The 23,042-nt window shown below is 44.4% G+C and overlaps 1 protein-coding gene across 2 annotated transcripts in view; it reads right to left on the bottom strand.

The window, feature by feature from the left end:
- RBPMS (RNA binding protein, mRNA processing factor) overlaps positions 1 to 23,042 on the bottom strand; it is a 693,723-nt gene that overhangs the window by 391,973 nt on the left and 278,708 nt on the right. For both annotated transcript variants that reach the window (XM_069237362.1, XM_069237369.1), the window contains exon 3: positions 12,271 to 12,309. In XM_069237362.1, the coding sequence (XP_069093463.1) occupies positions 12,271 to 12,309 (39 nt within the window). The remainder of the gene's footprint in view (positions 1 to 12,270; positions 12,310 to 23,042) is intronic.

Genomic DNA, 23,042 nt, shown 5'->3' with positions numbered 1-23,042 from the left:
GCAAAACTCAGCAGCCAATGAAATTCAACAAAACAAAGAACTACATTTCCCATAAAACTCAGTAGTTCGTGTCCACCAATCATAAGTGACCTGTCCATATAACTGACTCTCTCAGCATAGTCCTTCCTCTTTCTTTGCAATGAACCATAAGATTACTTGAAACCAAAACTGGACACTCCGGAACCTTCATCCAAACGTCTCTCCTGGAACAGAACAGCCTTTCGGCGATAGAACACCGCCATCTCAGGATTCCACAGATTCAACTGAACCGAAACTGAAAGATCCAAACATGATCAAACGCCCTTGATTTCCGAACCTAGGAAAAAAAGAGTAAGCCATAATAATATTCACGGAATCGAATAAATCACCTATATCATTAGGGTGGGTATGTCAAAACTGTAAAATCAAAGTATTACAATAAACTTTTTATTCACCAGAGAAGAAAATATAACAGATATTTTATCCATGGGAGGGATAATCCTCGCCTCCGTGTCCTTAATAGAATTGAAGATTCTTGACGCAAAAGCTAGAATTTTTTTAATTCTATGTCAGGACCGGAGGCTTCGGATTATGCTAGTTCAAAGCTGATTTACAACATTCAACACCACATCAACAATCGGCTTATGATAAAAGACCTTAAATGTAGAGTCTGATGACCAATCTGCCGCTCTCATAATGTCCTCTAAACGAGAACCATTTGATAATGACTTAGATGCCATCGCTCCCCTGACAGAGTGTGCCCCAAATTGAGAAACATCTATGCCAGCTTCTTGTAGGATCCAGCGGACCCAGCGTGCTAACGTCGCTGCTGAAACAGGACCAAAAGGCTTTTGCAAGGAAATCAACAACTGGCCCTGAAAATTTTGGCGTACTTCTCTAGTACGTTCCTCATTAGCTTTTAAACATCTCACGATACATAACTTTTGGCGATGAGGAAAAGCTGGATATAAAACACTTCTAGAACAAGTCTTAGTACGATTAGAAATAGTAAATGAAACTCCTGAAGGAGTAAATACTCTACCTGCCAAATCCAGAGCTCGCACATCCGACACTCTGCGACATGATAATAAACATAACAGAATGGTCAACTTTGCTGAAAGCTGCTTGCGTGAAAGATCCTCATTGCATGGCCATGATTTCAAATACTTTAAAACAATATCTACATCCCACAGGGAGGAATATTTAGGTTGAGGAGGGGGCACCATGCAAATTCCTCGAAATAACTTAGAAGGTTTACCTTCTATATGGGGATGACCTGCTGAAATCACTGATCTGAAGTTATTAATGGTTCTCTAGGCTAGGCCGTGCGAAGCTAGCTCTGACAGAAAACTGATGATCATAACAATGGAAGACCCCACGGGATCAATATCTCGTTGATTGCACCAACACACCCATCTCTTCCAGGCAGATTGATATCGTTTGTGAGTGGAAGGAGCCCAAGATTGGGACAAGAAGAACATTGCGTTGTCCGAAACTCCCGGCACCTGCCAGCGTCTCCGGAAATTCTCCACGCCATGAGGGCTAACTGGTCCCTCTATATCAGTGGATGGGGAGATCCCACTGGATCTAACAATAGTTGAGGGTCCTGCGGAATCGCCACAGGGGCGGCGCATGACATCAACAGTGCCAAAGGGAACTAAGGTTGAGCCTTCCAGATGGGCGTCACTAAAATCAATTCTGCCCTCTGTCTCCTCACCTGAGAGAGTACTCTCTGAATCATGAGGAATGGGGCAAACGCATAATGTATCCCCGACTCCAAAGACTGCAGAAACGCATCCATCCCGGCCGCCAAAGGGTCCGATCTCCTACTGAAGAAACAAGTCAGTTGAGCGTTGAGTCTGGAGGCAAAAAGATCTTCCCCACAAGGACCCCAAAGAGAGTTCAACTTGTGAATATCAGAGGATCCAGCCTCCAGTCGCTGCCATCCTTGAGGAACCGAGAATTCCAGTCCACAATGAGATTGGCTCGGCCCGGAATATATTCTGCCGTCACTGATATGTGATGGAGAAGGCAAAATTGCCAAAATTCTTTCGCAATCTCCACTAGTATCCGGGACCTGGTCCCGCCCAGGCGGTTGATGTATTGAACTGCTGAAATGTTGTCCATCCGAAGAATACAACATTTCCCCTGCTGCGAGGATAGGGATCGAATAGCAAATGCTCCCGCTAACAGTTCCAGACAATTGATGTGAAGGGATAATTCGTCCTGGGACCAACGACTCCCCATCTGAACTGAGCGGCAACGGGCTCCCCAGCCCCACCGGCTGGCATCCGACTCTATAATTATTTGCGGACTCAAGGCAAAGATGGCTCTGCCGTTCCAGGCATCCACGTGCGCTAACCACCAATTGATTTTCGACTTGGCTTCGTCAGACAGAACAATCTGTTCTGCGTACGAAAGGCCCTTGCGGAGGTGCAGAATCTTCAAGCACTGTAATGCTCGATAGCGAAGACGCCCTGGAAAAATTGCCTGAATTGAAGAAGCCAATAGACCCACCAGGCGTGCTAGGGTCTTCAATGATATAGTCTGAGAGGCAAGGGCTCTCCTCAATTCTTTCTTGATGGATTTCCTCTTTGCTAGAGGTAAAAATAATTGCGCTTTGATGGAGTCTACCTGAAACCCTAAGAATTCTACAACCTTGGACGGGGAAAGTACTGATTTGTCTAAGTTGATCAGGAAACTTAGGTCCTGCAGGAGTTGAACCGTCCATGCAAGGTGCAGGAGGACTGACTCCTCCGATTGAGCCATGATCAGAATGTCGTCTAAATAAATAATGAGACGAACGCCCCTTTCTCTAAGTAGCTGAACCACTGGTCTTAATAGTTTGGTAAAACATCAAGGAGCGGACGAAAGACCGAAAGGAAGGACAGAGAATTCGTACCAAGTCTCCCTCCAACAGAACTGGAGGAACCGTCGATGAGGCTCGAAGATGGGAACCGAAAGGTAAGCATCTTTTAGGTCCAACCGTACTAGAAAATCTCCCTCTAACAGAAGGTCTCTTAAAAGATGGATGCCTTCCATCTTGAAATGACGGTAGACCACCCAGGAGTTGAATTCCTTCAGATTGAGGACTAACCGGGAGCCACCTCCTTTTTTCTGAACTAGAAAGATCGAACTTACAAACCCTTTTGGATGTGGATCGGAATGGCAAATGGTGTGTTTTTGGAGTAATCGGGCTATCTCATCGTCTATGAAATAACCGTCTGGGAAAAAGTGAGAGGACGAGGAAAGTTTGTTTGATGAGGAAGGGCATAAAACTCTATCCTGTAACCTTGGACAGTCTGAAGTATCCACGGATCTTGAGATATCCGTTCCCATGCACTTAAATGATCTTTCAATCTCCCTCCCAGAATAACCTCTGAAAAAGGAATAATTCTCACCTGTAGAGGGCCCTTCGGCGGAGTTGGCGCCACCTCTATTGCGGTAACCGCGGCCTCTACCTCTGAGGGTTTGGGAGGGGTAGAATCCAGACCTGGAATAGTATCCCTGTCCTTGCTGGTTGTAATTGCCTGAGGCCTGGTTGAAGCCACAGCCCGGCGCTCTGCCTCTAAAGCGTCCAGCCCTGGCAAAAAGGCCTGTTAAACATCTTCCTCATAGAGGACTGAGACTTATCCAAGGCAGAGAAGTGCCAACATACTTCCCCAAATCCTTCACAAATTTGTCACCAAAAAGTAAGCCATTAGCTGCAGGGCCTGCATCGTTGGGGGCTAAATCTGCCAATTTAGGATCAATTCTCATGAGGAATGAGCGTCTGCGTTCCGTAGACAAGGCGCAGTTCGCATTTCCCAGGAGACAGATTGCTCGCTGAGCCCACTCTAAAATTGTCTGAGGGTCCAATGAAGACTCAGACTCCTTAGCTTGAACGGCTAACTCAAGGATCTTCGTGAGGGGACCAGAGATATCAAGAAGTCTGTCTTGGCAGTTCTTCCAGGCGCGATCCAGACCTATTTTAGGATCCTTGGAAAAGTTTTGCATGAAAGTCGCCATATTTGGGTCAAGGTCCGGAGTCTCTGTTACCTTGCCCTGCAGCGAAGGACGGGGACATTCTGAACGCAGGGTGTTCCTAACCTCCCGATCAAACCCTTTGCGAATATGATCTTGGGCGTACTGAGCTACCTCTTCACATGGGAGCCACTCTGTGGATCTGGGGTGAATTATATTTTCAGGATCAAAGGAAAGATTGCGGTAGGAAGAGCCACGATCCTGCGTATTATGGGATTTGCGTTTACGCTTCCCCGTTGGTTTGGGGTCTTCCTGATCTTGGTCCGAGCCGGAGGACTGAGCAGAGGAAGAAAGGCTGTCTGGCCTAGCAGAGGTATCTCTGCTACCTTCTGACGTGTCTAGGGATGAATAAACGTCATAGCTGTGATCTTGCATCACCGATGCTGCCATATTTGCTAGGATATCGGCTGACGACAATGGTCCTTTTTAAGGCTCCCTGGGACATAGCCAGATCAGGTAGCTGGCCGGATTGCGAACCAGCATTCACTAGAGGGCGACCCCTCAATTCACGCTGCCCAAAGGTTTTAGCGCATTGATAAGAGCCTGATTCACGGAGTCCTGGACATGGTAGCCCAGAGCTTCCACTAGTCTTTCCTCCATTTGGTCATCCATAAAATCAGGTTGGTCCTGATAGAAATCATCCTCTCCAGCGTAGTACGCCATAGGAACAGAGGATATGGAGGAGATCACGGGGGAATAGTATCTCCCAGCAGGAATTTGGTCAATTTGCAATTGATTTATGTATAAGTGCTTGTATTATTATCACAGCAAATGTTTAAATGTGGAGGGAGCTCCTGCTTTTCCCCTCGGCAAAGCCTTCAACGTTAAAATCGCCCCGTCTGGCGTTCTAGGGCTCGAGAATTCTTTTGGGAGGAGAAACAAGCTAAAAATAGCTTTTCTCCAGCCTCCCGATGCGCAGCACACACCTCATTCTCTTTGTGAAAGAAGGCACGAGGAGGGCTGCATGCGTGCACATAAGCATAAAAAGAGGACTTATCCTCTTAGCGCGCTCCGCGGTCTAGGAGTCGGAACGACTCCTAAGCGAAATTGCGAACACGCCCACCAGCAAATGCCGAGCCCTTTAACTCGTCAAATAGGGCAAGAAAAGTGATTTAAAAATAAGTGTGCGCCGCGCAGGGAATGCACTGCGGCGCGTGTAGAGCCCGCTCCCGCTCCACGCTGTGCAGACAATTACACAACAATCAATACAAATGAATAAAGTACAGTGAGTAGGGAATACACTTATCTCTTGGCTGCAGCAGCAAAGAAAGAGGAAGGACTATGCTGAGAGTGTCAGCTATATGGCCAGTTCTTTGTTTTGTTGAATTTCATTGGCTGCTGAGTTTTGCAGTAAAAGAGAGAGAAAGCATAATCCGAAGCCTCCGGTCCGGACATAGAACTGTCACACACATTCTCACCAACAAATCTGCTTTTACGATACGATGGTAAAAAATGTTTAAGGGTGTTGTTATTTACCACCGACATATATTAGAGCTGACCAAAAATATTTTATGATCTGACCCCAGTAGAAAAAAGAAAAGGTAATTCACATATTGAGAAGATAGGCTAGAATGTAGATTTTCCTAGTAAGTTTGCAAAGGAAATTCTTAATTTTATTAAAGACACGGAGGCGAGTATTATGCATTTCTTTTCTAATTTTATTAAACAGCAGCTGCAGCCAAAAACTACAAATCCCATGAGGCAAAGAACATGTAGCCAATGGGAAGCAAACTGAAGTCAAAGGAAAATCCACCAATCACCAACCACTAAGTTGCATAATACATATCCTGACTGAGAACAGCTCTCTTTTCTTGTGCGAGCTTAAGAAGTAAACAGTGGAATAATAGAACAACAAATACATAACGTCATGAACACCGACAAAAGTTCTTGAACTACAATTAACAGTCCCGATATGGAATGTGGAAGATCCTGGATCCTGGAATCTAGCAAGTTGGACGCTGACGCCGTAGAAGAAGTGGCACCAGAGACGAGGTGTAGAGTGCTGAGATCCTTAAGAGGAAGATTGTTGAGTCGCGGAAGAAGTTGCTGGGAGGGAACAAAAATAATAAGCATTAGAATTTGTAGAGGCGGGATAATACTCGCCTCCGTGTCTTTAATAAAATTAAGACTATTCTTCGTAAACTTACTAGGAAAATCTACATTTTATGTCAAGACCGGAGGCTCCAATTATGCAATTTCAAAGCAAATCAACAACATCAAGAGAAGCATGATGAACAGGCTTGCAATAAAACATTCCGGGGAACATTATCATTAGACCAGTCAGACGATCTGAGAATGTCCTCCAGACGGGAGCCGGCCCAAAAAGCTTTGGAAGCCATAGCTCCCCTAGCTGAATGAGCCCCAAAGGCGGACGGGTCGATACCTGCAAGAGTCACAATCCATCTGACCCAACGTGCTAAAGTAGGAGAGGATACCGGCTTGTAAGTTTTCCTGAAAGAAATCAGGAGTTGTGGCGAGGAGGGAGTCCTCAAATCGGCTGTCTGATGTTCATAAACTTTCAAACACTGGCCCACACATAATTTAGGGTGGTCTGGAAAATAAGGATAGAAAACTGAGGAAATACCAGTCTCTGTACGTCTGTGAACGTTGAATAAAACCTGTTGGAGTAAAAGACTGTGCAGTAATGGCTAGAGCTCTAACATCCGAAAGACGTTTAAATGAAACAAGGCATAACAACATGACTAACTTGGCCGACAATCTCTTTAGAGGCAGGAACTCATTGTCTGGCCAAGACAAAAACAAACTAAAGACAACATTGACATCCCATAAAGAACTGTATTTAGGTTTAGGAGGATTAGAAAATTTTACTCCCTTAAACAGGCGACACACCAAAGGATGTTCTCCGATTGGTTTCCCGTTGCTAAAAACGTGAGAAGAAGATATAGCATACCTATAAGAATTAATAGTACGATAAGTTTTCCCTTTGCTAGCTTCCACTGCCAGAAAATTGACTACGAAAGTTACATCTGCTGTAACGGGATCAATGTGTTTTCCCAGACACCAGCTACTCCAGAGCTGACCAATTCTGAGAAAAAGCATTGAAGGCTAATGCTGCGGGATCCGGGCGCCAGCTGAAGAACTGCGGAAGTTGGGCATTGAGGCGTGACGCAAAGAGATCTACGCAAAAAGGTCCCCATCTCCGGGAGATGGACTGGAACTCATCGCGATGGAGTTTCCAGTCGCTTGAATCCCAAAAATGACAAGAATGACAATCTGCCACCATATTGATACTGCCTGGTAAGTATTCCGCTCGAACTGAGATTTTGTTTTGTAGACAAAACTCCCAAAACCCTTTCGCTAATTCCGCTAAAGGCTTGGACTTTGTTCCCCCTAAGCGGTTTATGTAATGCACCGCCAAAACATTGTCCATTCTGAGCAGAACGGAACAACAAACCCTGTCTTTTTCCAGGCTTCTTATCGCAAAGGATCCGGCAAGCATCTCTAAACAATTTATGTGTAACTTGGACTCCTCTAGAGACCATGAACCCCCAGTCGAGATTGGACCACACCGGGCTCCCCAACCCTGCAGACTTGCATCTGATTCTAATACAAGATCGTGGGCTGACGCAAAGATAGTCTTGCCGTTCCAAGCGTCTAAATGGTCTATCCACCACTGCAATTCTGTGCGTGAATCTTGATCTAAGGTCTCGGAATCCGAATAAGCTAACCCTTTTTGAAGATGACGAATCTTTAGCCTTTGTAGAGCTCGATAATGTAGAGGACCTGGGAAGATAGCTTGAATAGAAGAGGATAGGAGACCTACGATTCTTGCTAGAGATCTGATGGACAGGCAAGAACTGTGTAAGGTTCGAAGAAATTCTGATTTGATAGATTTTATTTTTGCCGAAGGAAGAAGAAGACTGGCGGATACGGAATCCACCAGGAAACCTAAGAACTCTGTTAGTTGAACTGGAGTGAGGGAGGACTTCTCGTCGTTGATGATAAAACCTAGATCGGATAGAAGCGAAGAGGTTAGATGAACATGGTGGAGAAGGGTTGAATGATTTTGATTCATAAGTAAAATATCGTCTAGGTAGATAATTAATATGACCCCCTGGGCTCTGAGAGAGGCCACCACCGGTTTCATGAGTTTTGTGAAACACCAAGGGGCGGAAGACAGACCGAATGGAAGGGACGAAAAATTATACATTTGACCGTGCCATTGGAACTGTAAAAACGTTCTCGAATCTGGGTGCATAGGTACGGTGAGATAAGCATCCTGGAGATCTAAACGAACCATCCACTCGCCTTGAAGGAGCAAATCCCTGAGATGAAGGATGGTTTCCATCTTGAAATGACGGTGAACTACAAATTGTTTGAAAGATTTGAGATTGATTACCAGACGCATTTTCTTGTTTTTCTTCTGAACTAGAAAAACTGTACTGACTAACCCCGAAGGATCGAGAGAACAAGGGACAATTGCCCGCTTTTGGAGAAGAGATTGAACTTCCATGGAAATCATGTTTTCCATTTCCAGCGAAAATTGGGGCGGATGAGGGAGAAGGTCTTGAAAAGGCTCTGAATAAAGATCTATAGTGTAGCCCCGAACTATGTTCAAAACCCAGGGATCTGCTGTGAGAGACTGCCACTTTGGAAGGAAAAAAGCAAGGCGACCTCCCACGGAATAGAAAAAGGATGACTTACCGGGTTGGGAGGAGAAGCGGGAGCCCCGGCCGCCTCTGCTCCTGAATCCTGGGTTCTTTTGAGGGTAAAGCTGAGGCTTGAACTCCTGGTAAGTACTGGTGAAGGTGCCACGGGAACCTTAGTTGCTGTATGTTCGGCCGGAAAAGCGTTTCCTGCCTCTGCCGGCCCTGGAGAAAACCCGACTGGAAAATACTTTTTTCAAAGATTGTTGGGCTTTATCCAAAGAGGCAAACGTTGCCACGTATTTACTGAGTTCTTTGATAAAGGATTCTCCAAACAGGCAACCCTCCGCCTTGAGTCCCGGATCTGAGGTTGCCAGACTGACAAGCTTCGGATCCAACTTGAGTAATAGCCCTTTCCTACGCTCATGGGTTATGGCACAGTTAGCATTCCCCAATAAACAAACAGCTCTTTGTACCCAAAGGAAAACTCGGCAGGATCCAAGCTAGTATTGTCCAAACGAGCTGCTTCTGCCATGTAAAAAATTCGTGCTAGGGGGCCCACCATATCCAAAAGCTTATCCTGGCATGTAGACCAGGCTTTGTCAAACCCCTTTCGAGGGTCCTTTCCAAACTTGGAAAATAAGGTAATGAGGGAGGCGTCTATGACGGGGGTAGTAGTGATCTTTGAAGGAAGTGAAGGATGCGGACACTCAGATCTAAGCTTCGACCTGACTTGTTTGTCCAGGGGAGAGCGGAGCTTCGATGTTAGGTATTCTGCCACATGCTCCACAGGCAACCACTCAGTTGAAAGCGGGTGCTGGATATCATTAGGGTCGAACATGGGTTCACCCTCCGAATCAAAAACTGTCACTGTCTTGGCACCCGAAAGAGTTTTAGTTTTTGCCTTTTTTGGAGGAGGGGAAGAAGAGACAGAGTCTCCGTTGTCTTTATCGGAAAGATCCGAGTCCGGATAATTATCATGCGCTCCATCATCATCAGAATCTAAGATTTTTGATATGACAATAGGTGTAACATGTTTTGTTTTGGTAGCGCATTTTTGACAATGTCTTAGAAAGTATCCCCTCCCTCAAGGGAGGACTTTGAGGAACCGTGTCCTCCGCCTTGTGTGAGGAATCCTCACTGTTCAGAAGCGTCATCTTATTTTATAAAAATCCTCAACGCTCTCTGCCTTCCCCTGCAGAGTGGGCCAGCATCGTCTTAGACATTAATTGTACCACAGAATTCTGTAATGTCTTGGATAATTTGTCCATGGAAGCAGAAACTGCTTGTTCCACTGAAGACTGTAAAAAATCATTTAGATTGTCTTTAATCATTTACTCCTCCTCTGTGACAGCATGTGAAAATGGGGAGCTATCCATAATGAACAGAAATAACAGGCAAAATTAAGCAGAAAAAACAAAGGAGTCTAAGGGGTTAAGTGTTTTCCTCACAGGCTGGCTGGATAAACTAACCCCGCCTCTGGGCGGGGAAAAACAGGCACCAGGAAACGTGAGGAGAGACGAAGACACTGGCAGACTTCGGAAGGTCCGGAGGCAGAAAATCGGACCCGGCGTGAAAATAGCCCAAACACGAACTGCGGCGAAGGTGAGACGCAGAAATAACAACAGGCTTCATTCAGGGCGATCGCCAAGTAAAAGGGCGGTCGCACTGAAGCGTTAACAGCCGGAGCGAGCCTCCGGCAGCACGCGCGCAGGCATGAAAGGTGCGGTTACAAGCCGGCTGTTAACAACACAAAGCGCGGCATGAAAACGCGCTTATAAGCACAGAAACCGAATGGAACAATAAACTTGAATAAACGTTGAAGAAATAGAATGAGAAGTATTATGCTAATAAATACTTTCCTTGACTGCGAGCAGCTTAGAAAAGAGGGCTGTTCTTAGTCAGGATATGTATTATACGACTTAGTGGTTGGTGATTGGTGGATTTTCCTTTGACTTCAGTTTGCTTCCCATTGGCTACATGTTCTTTGCCTCATGGGATTTGTAGTTCTTGGTTGCAGCTGCTGTTTAATAAAATTAGAAAAGAAATGCATAATAGGAGCCTCCGGTCTTGACATAAAATTAAACTGTCTCCGGCCACCACCCGCCCCTGGAACTTTTTTACATATGGTGCAATTCGGTTTCAGCTGGATTGGCCATGGAGCACATAAACACAGTAATGCATACATATGAACAAAAAATAATAAACAATAATATGGAGGTGCTGTATCCCACCCCGGAAGGATCGTAAGTACTCCGGCATCATGGCGGGATATTATCTGGTGGTAAGAGCAATCAATGCGTGTACCGAGTCCTTCTTCAGTTTCACATATTTCCTATTAATTCCTGCACGACAGCCTGAGCCTCTTAACATTCCATGATGTTCCACATTACTCAAAATGAGCGTTGTATTCGCTTCATATACGCTGAAGTATCCACAGTTTGGTTAAAGCTTCTTTCCTTTTCTTCCATAGGCAGCGTTCTAAAAATATCGGTGTGAAACAACTGTCAGCCTTGATGGATGCCTGGGATCAACTTTGGTGCTCCAACACAACGTCCAAATGCGTTCGGGCGACAAGGTCTTAAATAAACGCATCAAATAAGCAAAATCTAAAATACATTTTAGCAAAAGTTAAACGAATGGAAACGCGTCTGGATTTATGTGTCAGTGGCAGAAGATCCGAAAATAAATCTAGGACAGCAGATACCCATGAGAATCTGTAAACAGCACTGAAAGTTTGACTTGCTGGCCATGTAATTCCAGTATACATTTACATCCAGCCTTCAGCACTAATCCCAGTGACCTTTAGTGTGCAAGTGTACATAATCAGAAGACATCGCAGGCCACCTATCAACACCCTACATGTAATATAAATGTTGCAAATCCCATATGGCGTCACCCAAATGTGTTTAATGGTACACTTTTCGAAATATCTCAGTAAAAAGGCCGTCCATTTATGAGAATTCTAAAATTGGATTGTCCTGAGAGTCCAGGGCAATGTTCCATAAACGTATTAATTCAATGTATATTTTGACTGCTGTCGTGTTTCAGTGAGAAGTGATCAACATATCTAGCCCATCTCCCGTTACCAAGGCAAACATGATAGTGTTATTTTACTGTGCGAAGCCTGCTAGCTTTGTTGCTTTGCAATTTGATTTACTCTTCATTCCGACAAGTGGTGAACAGAGTTGAAATAGTTGATCGGGAACGATTTAGGTGGCTCAGTAATGACTTGTGTGCCACTCACTCAATACCTCCAGTTAATACACACACTTAGAGCAACTTGATTTGGCAATGTGCCAGCCATTAAACCAAGGTAGCACATACCCATTTTGGCTAGACTTTTGTCCACACCGAACCTACATCTACTAATCAATAAAAAATAATCATCTGTTTTAAGACTGTTTCCTACATACTGCACCTCGCAGAAACACCAGACTCTGGCGTGTGATGAAATGCACAAAACCGGGGCGAGTAAGTACCAAATACATTGGTGCTGCACAGCAATACCAGTGGTAGGGTGTTCAATGAATAAATATATATAGGATAACATCACAAACAACCGTAACATAAGATGATATAAAACAATATAACTTCAAATAACATACTGAATTTGAGAACATGAGGGATAAGAAACACTTCACGTTGAATCAGTTCTTACCTGCTTTGATGTGAGCTTTATAAGGGAACCTTCATAACCCTGAAATGATAAGGAGAAGAGCTACGGTAAATACTCAGTAATGTACAATGCGAAAGTCCTACTTTTGTACAATGAAGAATGAATTTGCCCCTTTCAGAAAGTCTTCATGTTTTAGGACAGCTTTCTCATTCATTGATAGGTGTGCACGTCGTAATTTCCCCTCACCCTATAGAGTTCCTAATGTATGCCAGTGGTTCCTAGGAAACAACCCTATCACCTATTTCAGAGACCGGGACTGTTTTCAATCTCGCTCACTGTTGTGGTCCCTGACCTGGTGCTGGCTGCTACAGTCATGGAAACAGAAGAACCACCTATAATAAAACTCATCATGTCTGTGTCATTTCAAAATGTGAAAACCTGGGCCCTATTTCTACATGACAAATTATGTTTTTGTACTATTAAAACGTCACACAGTCTAAAAAATATTTATTTCAGTATATAATTTGTCAGATAAATTAAAGCAAGAGATGCATGTATTATTATAACATAATATTATACCATGAAAGCTATAGTATATATGCATTAATCAAGCACTATATATCCCCTCAAAACCTTCATCCGAACTGCAAGACTAATGTGAAACGCATGACCCACAAAACAAGTTCAATTTCTCAACCCATGCTAAATGTATTCTCAGAGCATGACACAACTTACGTCTATTAAAGCAATGTACACTGGAGATATCACATAGCGACCCACTCATTCTCAACCCGCTAAGAAGGCCATTAGTGCCTCAGCCTAGATCAGTGGTTCCCAAACCTTTGACTCCTAAGGACCCTAACTGAGTCATTACTGAAAGTCGGGGACCCCCAAGCAACTTGTACGTTTGAAATTTCAAACTTTAAAAGTAATTTTCAAAAAATACACAAACAAGTGCACACCAAACAAACGCTTGAATTACTAACAATACAATTATTTTATATTGGAAAAATATGCAAAATTGAAACATTTTAATGGGAAGGTTGGCATCTCGGCGACTAACTTCTCAATGTTTAGTTTTATTTAGGAAAGCTGAATCCTCAGGTCAGATTCAACATTTCCCAAGTGATTCCTGTTTTTACCTTAAGGTATATAGATCTGAGAAAGATTTTTCACATAAATATGTGGTGGGGAAAGGAAGTACAATCATAAGAGCCTCTCATCTCTCCATATCCTCTCTAACACGTCATTAATTTGTTTTATAGCACCTCTCATACCAGTGTAGGGAGTCAGAGCACTTTACAGGGGAAAACAAGGTGTAGGATTCACGTATCCACACTGGTAGGCATTTTCTAAGAGGTCTTAGCTTGGCGAAGCACAAACTCAGGATTCAGAACACAGCACACAAACTCAGGATTCAGAACACAGCACGGTGGTTAGCACTGACTTTAATAATAAGAATGTATTTCTATGCACACAAACCTTATTTAGCAGCACAAGGAAAATTAAAGTCTAGGGAAAAAAATAACCACCTAATTTGTGCCTTGCAGTTTGCATGCAGCTCCTTAATGGCAGTTCATAGCTCACTGTGCTAGATTATGATTGTGACTTATGTACTGCTCAGTAAGAAAAGAAACAAAAGCAGTAACCCACTGTGCTACGTACATAAAAGACTGTTCTTTGCCTAATACAGGTTCTTTGCAGCAGGCATATTAACCATCTGTGCTACCTTTGAGTCAAAACTGCCACTAGACAAAACTCCCATCTCACTCCAGCAGGTACATTAATCACCAGAGTTATCTTGACGCTTTTATTTTTGTTTGCTGCTGTTCAAGGGAAGCAATAAATATTTAAAAAATGCAAGTGTTTGTCAGAGGAGAATTGCCTTCCTTCCGGCCCAGGCCTGCGGACCCCCTGGGAATGTGTCACGGACCCCTGGGGATCCGCGGACCACAGGTTGGGAACCACTGGCCTAGATCACTTAAAGTGATGCATATTTAAGCCATGCAGAAGGAGATGGAGGTGTTTATGGTGTTTATGGAGGTGTTCACGGTGATGAAGTAGCAAATGGCCATTTTGGCAGCAGTAAAGGAAGTCTCAAGAGCTTCTGGACCTTTTGGGAAAATCTTTAATATAAGCAATCAGCTATACTAAAGGATTGGTTTCCAAAGGGTGGGAAATAATATTCTTTACAATCCTTTCTTACGAAAGTATGTTGTTCAATGTCTGAAGACAACACCATAACAGGTATAAAAATTATATGTTGGGGTGATACTGCACCAACTGCAACACTCTGAAATCGTAAGCCAAAACATAAGCACCATTTGCAGAGAGTGGTAGTACTGGTTACTCTACTTTGGTTCTATTCATTCATAAAGAATTGTCCTTATTTCATCCATATTTGCATTATCTCTTGCTCTCTTCAATCGGACAGGTTAAAGCTGCTAGTAATTTATATTTAGGATCCAGAGACCTGCCCACTACAGATTTCACATAGATTTAGAGAATATGCCAGACGCCAATATACCCGCCCCTTAGATGTAATAGCAAATTGCATAGCTTGAAAGTCCCTGGGTGCCACAAGGAATAAATACAGAATACATCTCAATATATTGTGAGCGCAATAGTAAATAAAGCTACCTAGTGTATTGCACTGGTATGGCTTGATAAATGCTTTTTAGCTAATTAGTTGGTTGTTGGGAAACAGAATGTCAAAATGATGCAGTTTCTGTGACATGGGCTAGTAGACCTGCAGAGAGGCGTTGCTGTTAATCTCATGGAGCTGGAGTGTCACCACCTTCTCAAAGAGCTTCTCCAAGAAAGGCAACTGTGTGACCAGGTGGTACTTTGTGAAGATGATGTGATTCATAAGTGTCTATTTAGAAAGGTCAGAATCTACCCAATCACAAGAAAGTGCCTTATATGTGGATACATTCACGATTTTCATTTAAGGTGTTACGGCTTAACCAGATAAAGCCTTCTTTATCAACACTGGCATGCATCCTTTCCATAAAATGTAACCACCAGGGATTGGAGAAGCTTTGCCGTGTTATTGACAGAGATGAGGTTGAATGGGGCATCATTTGGGGATGGAATCATAGTGGGGACGTTGGGTGCAGGTGTGTTGTACGTCTGTTGATGGATCTCATCAATTAAGCCCAATAAGAAGTTATTAATGGTGGTGCATTTCAGTTGGATACCTCTCTGATGTCAGCCTTATAGTAGTTAGCCTTGGCCTCTAGAATAAGCTGACTGTGTGTGGTACAGAAACATTTTAGGGTAAACAAGGTCATATTACTTCTATGTTCATTTCCACTGCTTGTCTTGAAGTCTCATGAAATGTTTGCTGTAGGAACATTCCTGAGTATCATAACGGTTGCAGCATGATTGCAGTGTCCTTCCCTGGTGGCTCAGTGATTTTCTATGCTGGGTGTTGTGGGCTTTTTGTGACAAAGACGTCGAGAAGACAATATGCATGGTAGATGGGAAGAATTAAGTCTTGTTAATGAGCACGAGATCAAGGTAATTGGCGGTGTGGAGGTCTGCTATCTTGGCTGCATGTTTTACTCCAGAAAGGGCAATCATGAGCTTGAAATGAAAGTTGGTGTTTGTTGTGGTGAGTAAAATGATGATTGGATATTTGAATGGAAGTGCATAGGTGAATGCATGAGGTCGTGAAGAGAGCATAAGTGTGAAGAGAAGAAGATGCTATAAGCAATGGCAGCTGGTGAACATTGAAAGTGATGGTGTATAAATAAATACCTGTATCGAGTTAGACTGAGTGAAGGTACCTAACATCCTCTTTTCTTGATAGTCTATTGAAAATAACAAGGCCAGATGAAGAATTTTACATGACAATCTTCACATAAAGCAGCTAAATATACAGAGGTCCTCGGGGAAACACATATTTAACATTCCAGGTCTTTCAGTGTGTTAAACCGAGGGCCCAATTCACAAAGGGCCTCTGCACTCATGGTGGAGGCTCCGCAGTCGAGGTGAGGGACCCACATTCTTGGCGGGGACCATGTGCTTTGGCGGGACTTCTGTACTGAAGTTACCCATTGCAGAGGTCCCACCATGAGTGTGGGCACCTGCCATGACTGCAGGGCCTCTGCCACGAGTGCAGAGACCCTTTCTGAATCAGGCCCACAAATTCTTATTCTCCTCAGGCATATTGGGGCTTACTCTTCTTAAGAAAACTTTGACAAAAAAGTGGCAAATCAGTGGACTTTTCACCACAATTTAATCTAGAATTTGACTAGAAAGCAATATGTATCACAATCAGTGAAATCAAGATGTACAACCCTTCAGTCACTTCATCTTTCCGTGCTGTCCATTCAAAGTAGATTCACTGTCATATGTTATAATTGAGAATCTATTGGTAAAGAGTAGGGTCATAAAACCGAAAGTTATGTGCATCTCATAATCACAAACTGTAGCCAGCAGAAATGGACAAGCATTACAAAGCAACGCTCCTTTCTTAATTACAAAGACTACAAAAGATACAATAGCATACGGATTGCACCATTTTTGCATGCTCAGTAATAAAAATGATGAAATACAACCACACAACTTGTGAAATAGGAGCCAGGTAAGTGATCTTTGGTACCGAACAACCAAATCAGCAATACTCCTCCTGAACACAATGAGTTAATATTCAAATACGAGATTTAATAATTCATAATTTTAATACTGTAAGAATGCAGTCACTTTTGTCTGAAACATCAGCTTTTCCGTTTCCTAAAATACATGAAAGACAAACTGTGCAATTTTGATTAAATAAGATCAATGCCCTCCCCACTCCCCGACCCAAATAGAAGCTAGTCATTTTTAAAAATTCATGTTTAGCTGTCATTTCATCAAGTACCCGTATGTAGTCTCCCCTCACACATGACCAGATTGTGCCTTTCATACCTATTATTCAACTTCTTCGAACTACCAGGGATATCCATCATTTGGAATGGATTCCCACCACTATTATGGCTGTGTTAGTCAGACTTATGGCACAAATGTTCACAATTAATCATGGATCTTGGGACATGGTGTCAGAACTAATATTATACAAGAAACAGCTAGAGGTATGTTCAGAATGCACAGAAAATGTCAAGGATAAGCACTATTATGTGGAGGATAGCTAGAATATTGCTAAAAAGGCCTAAACACTCTTATTCCAGGACAGAAATTATTTTTTCAAGACTACCCCAAAAAGTATGCAACACTATTATGTGATATAAGGTGTAGTCACTTAACAACCACAATAGAGGGCACTTAAAGACACAGCAGAAAGATGGCTACACACTAGCGAGGCTCTGGTGGCCGGGACTTTACTCCATCACCCAGCGACAGCCTATGGCCTCGAAACACAGCAAAAATGGCCCAAATGAAGTGACAAATTCCACAGGTGGCCATCTGAGTCGGATCGGCAGCAAGCTCCAAGTACAAGGCGAGATCCGCGCCGCAGGTCTCTCTGCCCAAGCAGAGGTGTACATTTTGCAGTGCTGGACACAGCAAATGGCGATTGAGAGAGCGGCAGAACGGGGAAGCTACTGGCGAGCACAGGCCTGGCAGACTAGACAGAGGTGAGGAGTAGGGGACCTGCTCACGGGAGGGGCCGCAGCGTGCAGTAAGAGCTGCGGACCCAGCTGTGTGAGTGAGGAAATGGATGGTGGTACACTGGGATGGCTGAGCTTGCCTCATCCTTGGCACCACACCCGGGAATCAGCGGCCTGACCTGGAGGCTGCCCGCTTTGTTTAAATCCACAGATGAAGTGGAGTTTCCAGCACCCCTCTGGCTGGACGCTGACACAGGCTAGGTGAATCGCACCCAAATACACAGCACCTTGCTCACTGTATGCTTGTGGTGTTGCTATTTTGATAAGGTGCGGTATCCCAGTCTGTCCACTTTACACAACAGTGGATCTCGAAGGGCGCTATTTTATACTGCATGCACTTACCCATCTGGGCCAAAAACGGGCAGCCCATCTTTTGTGGTGATTTGTGATTCAAGATACAGAACCTTAGAACAGGATCAATTGTCTGAGGTGTGGACTTCAATGTGATATTGTCCCCGGCTGCAGTTAGATGCCGTGACAGCAGGAGACTGCACCCCAAGGTGGCAAAGCAGCAATAAGGCACCATGACTGATAATCGCCTAGTGAATGTATGGCGTGCTGCAAACCCTCAAGGGAGGAAGAATTTCCACAACTCATGATCCAGATTAGACTGTTGGCTGCTGACAGAGAACCTTGCTGTGTGGCCGATCCGAGTCAACGACCTCCCCAGAACACGTTCAGACCCTGCCCTGGTGTTGGTGGAGCTAAGCATGCCAGGGCAGATACACAGAGCTTTCGCTAGGAGGCTCCCTAGTGGGGAACTTCGAGCCACCATATTCAGGGAGGAGATTAGTACAGTAAGAGCAATTCTTCGACAATGCTGAGCAGTCAGTTTACAGCCCGCAGCGCTATGGGAAGCGTATAAAGTGGTGATTGGGGGGCATGTATTGCTAAAGAAACTGGGGTCTATAAGAACGATCATGAAAGGTGTACCTCTGGCCACCCTGCAATCCAGAAAGCATTGGAAATATATATGGATTCAATACTTAATGATGTGCAAGAGAAATCAAGTTTTATATATTTTTTTAATTGCTGTGCTGTGATGTATATTTCTTTTTAAATATCTTTGTATTTTTCTTGATGTGTTTATATTTAAAAAAAAAACTATATCATTTTGTATATTTGTTTATTGTGTAGGAAAATTTTGCACAGTCTACACCCTTAGGAGATCGTTGAGTTTAGGCCCAGGGAAACTCTATTGTTTGCTTATCCTTAAGGACATCCATAATCGTCTGGCCGGGTTGGAGTCAGTCAGAGTTTAAGGAGTTGGAGAAATACACTGTTTCTGATACCACTGGTGGGCCTGGGCTATAATTGAAGAATATCAGGAAACTGTTGAAAGTGAAGGTAACTATCTGGGAAGGTGTAGGAAAATGCCTCTGTTGGCATGGTTACCCCCTAACTTTTTGCCTTTTGTTGTTGCTAGTTATGATTGAAAGTGTGCTGGGACCCTGCTAACCAGGCCTCAGCACCAGTGTTCTTTCCCTAAACTGTACCTTTGTCTCCACAATTGGCACAGCCCTGGCACACAGATAAGTCCCTTGTACATTGTACCCCTGGTACCAAGGGTCCTGTGGCCAGGGAAGGTCTGTAAGGGCTGCAGTATGTATTATGCCACCCTGGGACCCCTCACTCAGCACATGCACACTGCCTCACAGCTTGTGTGTGCTGGTGGGGAGAAAAAGACTAACTCGACATGGCACTCCCCTCAGAGTGCCATGTCCACAACCCACTGCCTGTGGCATAGGTAAGTCACCCGTCTAGCAGGCCTTACAGCCCTAAGGCAGGGTGCACTATACCACAGGTGAGGGCATAGCTGCATGAGCACTATGCCCCTACAGTGTTTAAGCAAATCCTTAGACATTGTAAGTGTAGGGTAGCCATAAAGAGTATATGGTCTGGGAGTTTGTCAAACACAAACTCCACAGTTGCATAATGGCTACACTGAATACTGGGAAGTTTGGTATCAAACTTCTCAGCACAATAAATCCACACTGATGCCAGTGTGTGATTTATTGAGAAATGCACACAGAGGGCATCTTAGAGCTGCCCCCTGTATACCAGTCCAAGTACTAGTGCTTGGCTGACCAGTTTCTGCCAGCCTGCCACAATCAGACGGGTTTCTGGCCACATGGGGTGAGTCAAAAAAACAGAGGGATGGGGAGGGTTAATGGTCCAGTGTAAGACCTCCCAATGAATACGTAAATAAAGAAAATACACTGTTCCAATTAAAGAAGGAGAGGATACTCAAGGGGGATCCTAATCTTTAGGAGCAGAAGCCTCACACACCCGTGAGGGTGTCATGCTTCATCATCGGCATTGCTCCTCGTCAGACTGGCGCTCCATTGGTATGGTTTTAACAAATATTACCTATTCCTCTTAGTTTTTGTTCGCACCTAATTGGGAGTAGGTTGACTGGACTTTGGCTTTGTCCACACACTACTAACATCTACTATGAGTATCGATTCCATGCCACTTTTGGAGTCTAATTTTTGTATTGACCTTTTTCTTAATACTCTGACTTTTGAGTCCTCTTTTAGTCTCTACCAGGACCTCCAGGGCAGCTTGTTTACAAATTATCATGAGCAGGTTGACTGTACTTTGGCTTTGTCCATACAATACTAATATCTACTATGAGTACCGATTCCATATCATTTTTGAAGTCCGTTTTTTGTATTTATTTTTTATGTATTACTCCGATTTTTTAGTCCTTTTTCAGTCTCTACTAGGACTTCCAGGACACCACGTGACTCGGCTACCTTTCGGAGTCACGGGAGGTTGATTTCCGGCCTCAATCGTTTTTCTGTGTGTGTTATTCCGCGCTGCCGCATTTTTTCAGGAAACGCGGACGCGGGTAGGTCGCTCGCAGTTAGGAGCACCGTTTGACAGTAAGTGAATCAACTTCTTCTGTCCTCCGTTTTTTACTTTTTTTGCCATCTGAAATACGATGCTACCGCAATACGAGCTAGAACCGCGTTGGTCTCGATAGGTCCCCGTCTTTGGATAAGGGTAATTAATTATTTTTACAAATTGGTTGGCATGGATACCTTTGACAAGTCGTCAAGCGGTCTCCAACAGGCCCCTTTTAAGCACATTACTCGGTAAGAAGTCTGTCACGGCTTGATTTCATTTGTGGGTAATCCCTGCTCTCTTGCAGCTTTAGCGAAGGATCCTGACTAGACGTTAACAGTGATATTATCAGTGACTGCACCTTTGAACATACGGATGTCAATGACCTTGTATTTGTGAAATAATATTTGTCACCGTGGCTATCAACCAATTGTTGTATTACTATTTGGTGTGTTTTCGCTTTCTTACCTCAGATTATTCTCACTCCTGACAAATGGTCCATGTCATCCCATGTAGCTCGTTCATAAAATGGGGATGGTAAGCTCACTTTCATCTGTGTACTTGCACTTGCACAGTCACGTGCCTCACTATCACTGTGCTCCACTTTTTGTCTGGCACTCCCTTCCCCGTTTTCATGTTAATGAGGTTGTTACTATGAGTACCCCCATTGAACATTTACCTGTTTTAACCTTTTTTTACAGGGCGACAGATAGGACTAAATGTTCCTCCCAATACTAGTGTAAGTGACTGGATACGCTTGTACTGATTATTTTTGTGTGTATTTATCCATGTGATTTTTTTAATAGGAGATACATATAGTTAACTGGTCCTGAAGAAGCGTCACCGGACCCTCCTGGGCCACTAGCGACGCAAAACATGTTGACCCTGATGAGGGTTGGCTTAGAAATTCTCCACCCTCTGTTCTTTTTCTCTTCGATGATAGAGTGATTGAGCACTGCCTCTCTTTCACTCTCTTGATTCTACCCTTTTTAAAATCTTGGCCTCTGATTCCCATGCTGACTAATAAATGGATTATTCTCTTCGGATTTAGAGATTCAATCTTAACCTTTTTTTGTTTGATCTCCTTTCCCCACACTCTTATGTAGGGCTGTGGCATCTTCATCAATTAAGAACTCCGGCAAAGAGCCCCCCCACTTGGGGTGGTGCCTGTCAGATATTGCAGCGCCAGTCTGACGAGGAGCAATGCCGATGATGAAGCATGACACCCTCACGGGTGTGTGAGGCTTCTGCTCCTAAAGATTAGGATCCCCCTTGAGTATCCTCTCCTTCTTTAATTGGAACAGTGTATTTTCTTTATTTACACATGGGGTGAGTGCCTTTGTGCACTCTGTGGCCAGGAACAAAGCCTGCACTGGGTGGAGGTGCTTCACCCCTCCCCCTGCAGGAACTGTAACACCTGGCGGTGAGCCTCAAAGGCTCAAGTCTGGTGTTACAACGCCCCAGGGCACTACATCTAGTGGAGAAGCCCCCCGCGGATACAGCCCCCAATTTTGCTGGCAAGTCCGGAAGAGATAATGAGGAAAACAAGGAGGAGCCACCTTCCAACCAGGACAGCCCCTAAGGTGCCCTGAGATGAGGTGACCCCTGCCTCAGGAAATCCTCCATCTTGCTTTGGAGGATTCCCCTCAATAGAATTAGGGATGTTTCCCCCTCCCCACAGGGAGGAGGCACAAGGAGGGTGTAGCCACTCTCAAGGACAGTAGCCATTGGCTACTGCCCTCAAGCCTTAAACACACCCCTAAATTTAGTATTTAGGGGCGACCCTGAACCCAGGAAATCAGATTTCTGACAACCTACAACAACAAGAACGACTGCTGACCTGAAAGCCCCGCAGAGACGACGGAGACGACAAATGACTTGGCCCCAGCCCTATCGGCCTGTCTCCAGACTCAAAGAACCTGCACAGCAACGTATCCAGTGGGACCAATGACCTCTGAGGACTCACAGGACTGCCCTGCAACCCAAGGACCAAGAAACTCCAGTAGACAGCGGCTCTGTCCAAAACAGCAACAAAGAAACCATCTTTAAAGGGACTCCAACCTCACTCCGGAAGCATGGGTCCCAACACTCTGCATCCAACGCCCCGGCTCGTGTCTAGAAGAACCAACACTGCAGAGCGGAGCCTCAGGCGACTCCAACGACGTGGACACCCTGAAATGACCTTACTGCACCTCCACAGCTACGCCTGCAGAGAGAATCCAGAGGCTCCCCCTGACCGCGACTGCCCGGTAACAAAGAATCTGATGCCTGGAAGAAGCACTGCACCCCCCAGGCTCGAGAGAAACCAACTACCGGTGCAGGAGTGACCAGCAGGTGGCCCTCATCCTTGCC

This window comes from Pleurodeles waltl, chromosome 1_2 (assembly GCF_031143425.1).
Source record: "Pleurodeles waltl isolate 20211129_DDA chromosome 1_2, aPleWal1.hap1.20221129, whole genome shotgun sequence".
Taxonomy (NCBI): Eukaryota; Metazoa; Chordata; class Amphibia; order Caudata; family Salamandridae; genus Pleurodeles; species Pleurodeles waltl.
This window is presented reverse-complemented; position numbering and strand designations above follow the sequence as displayed.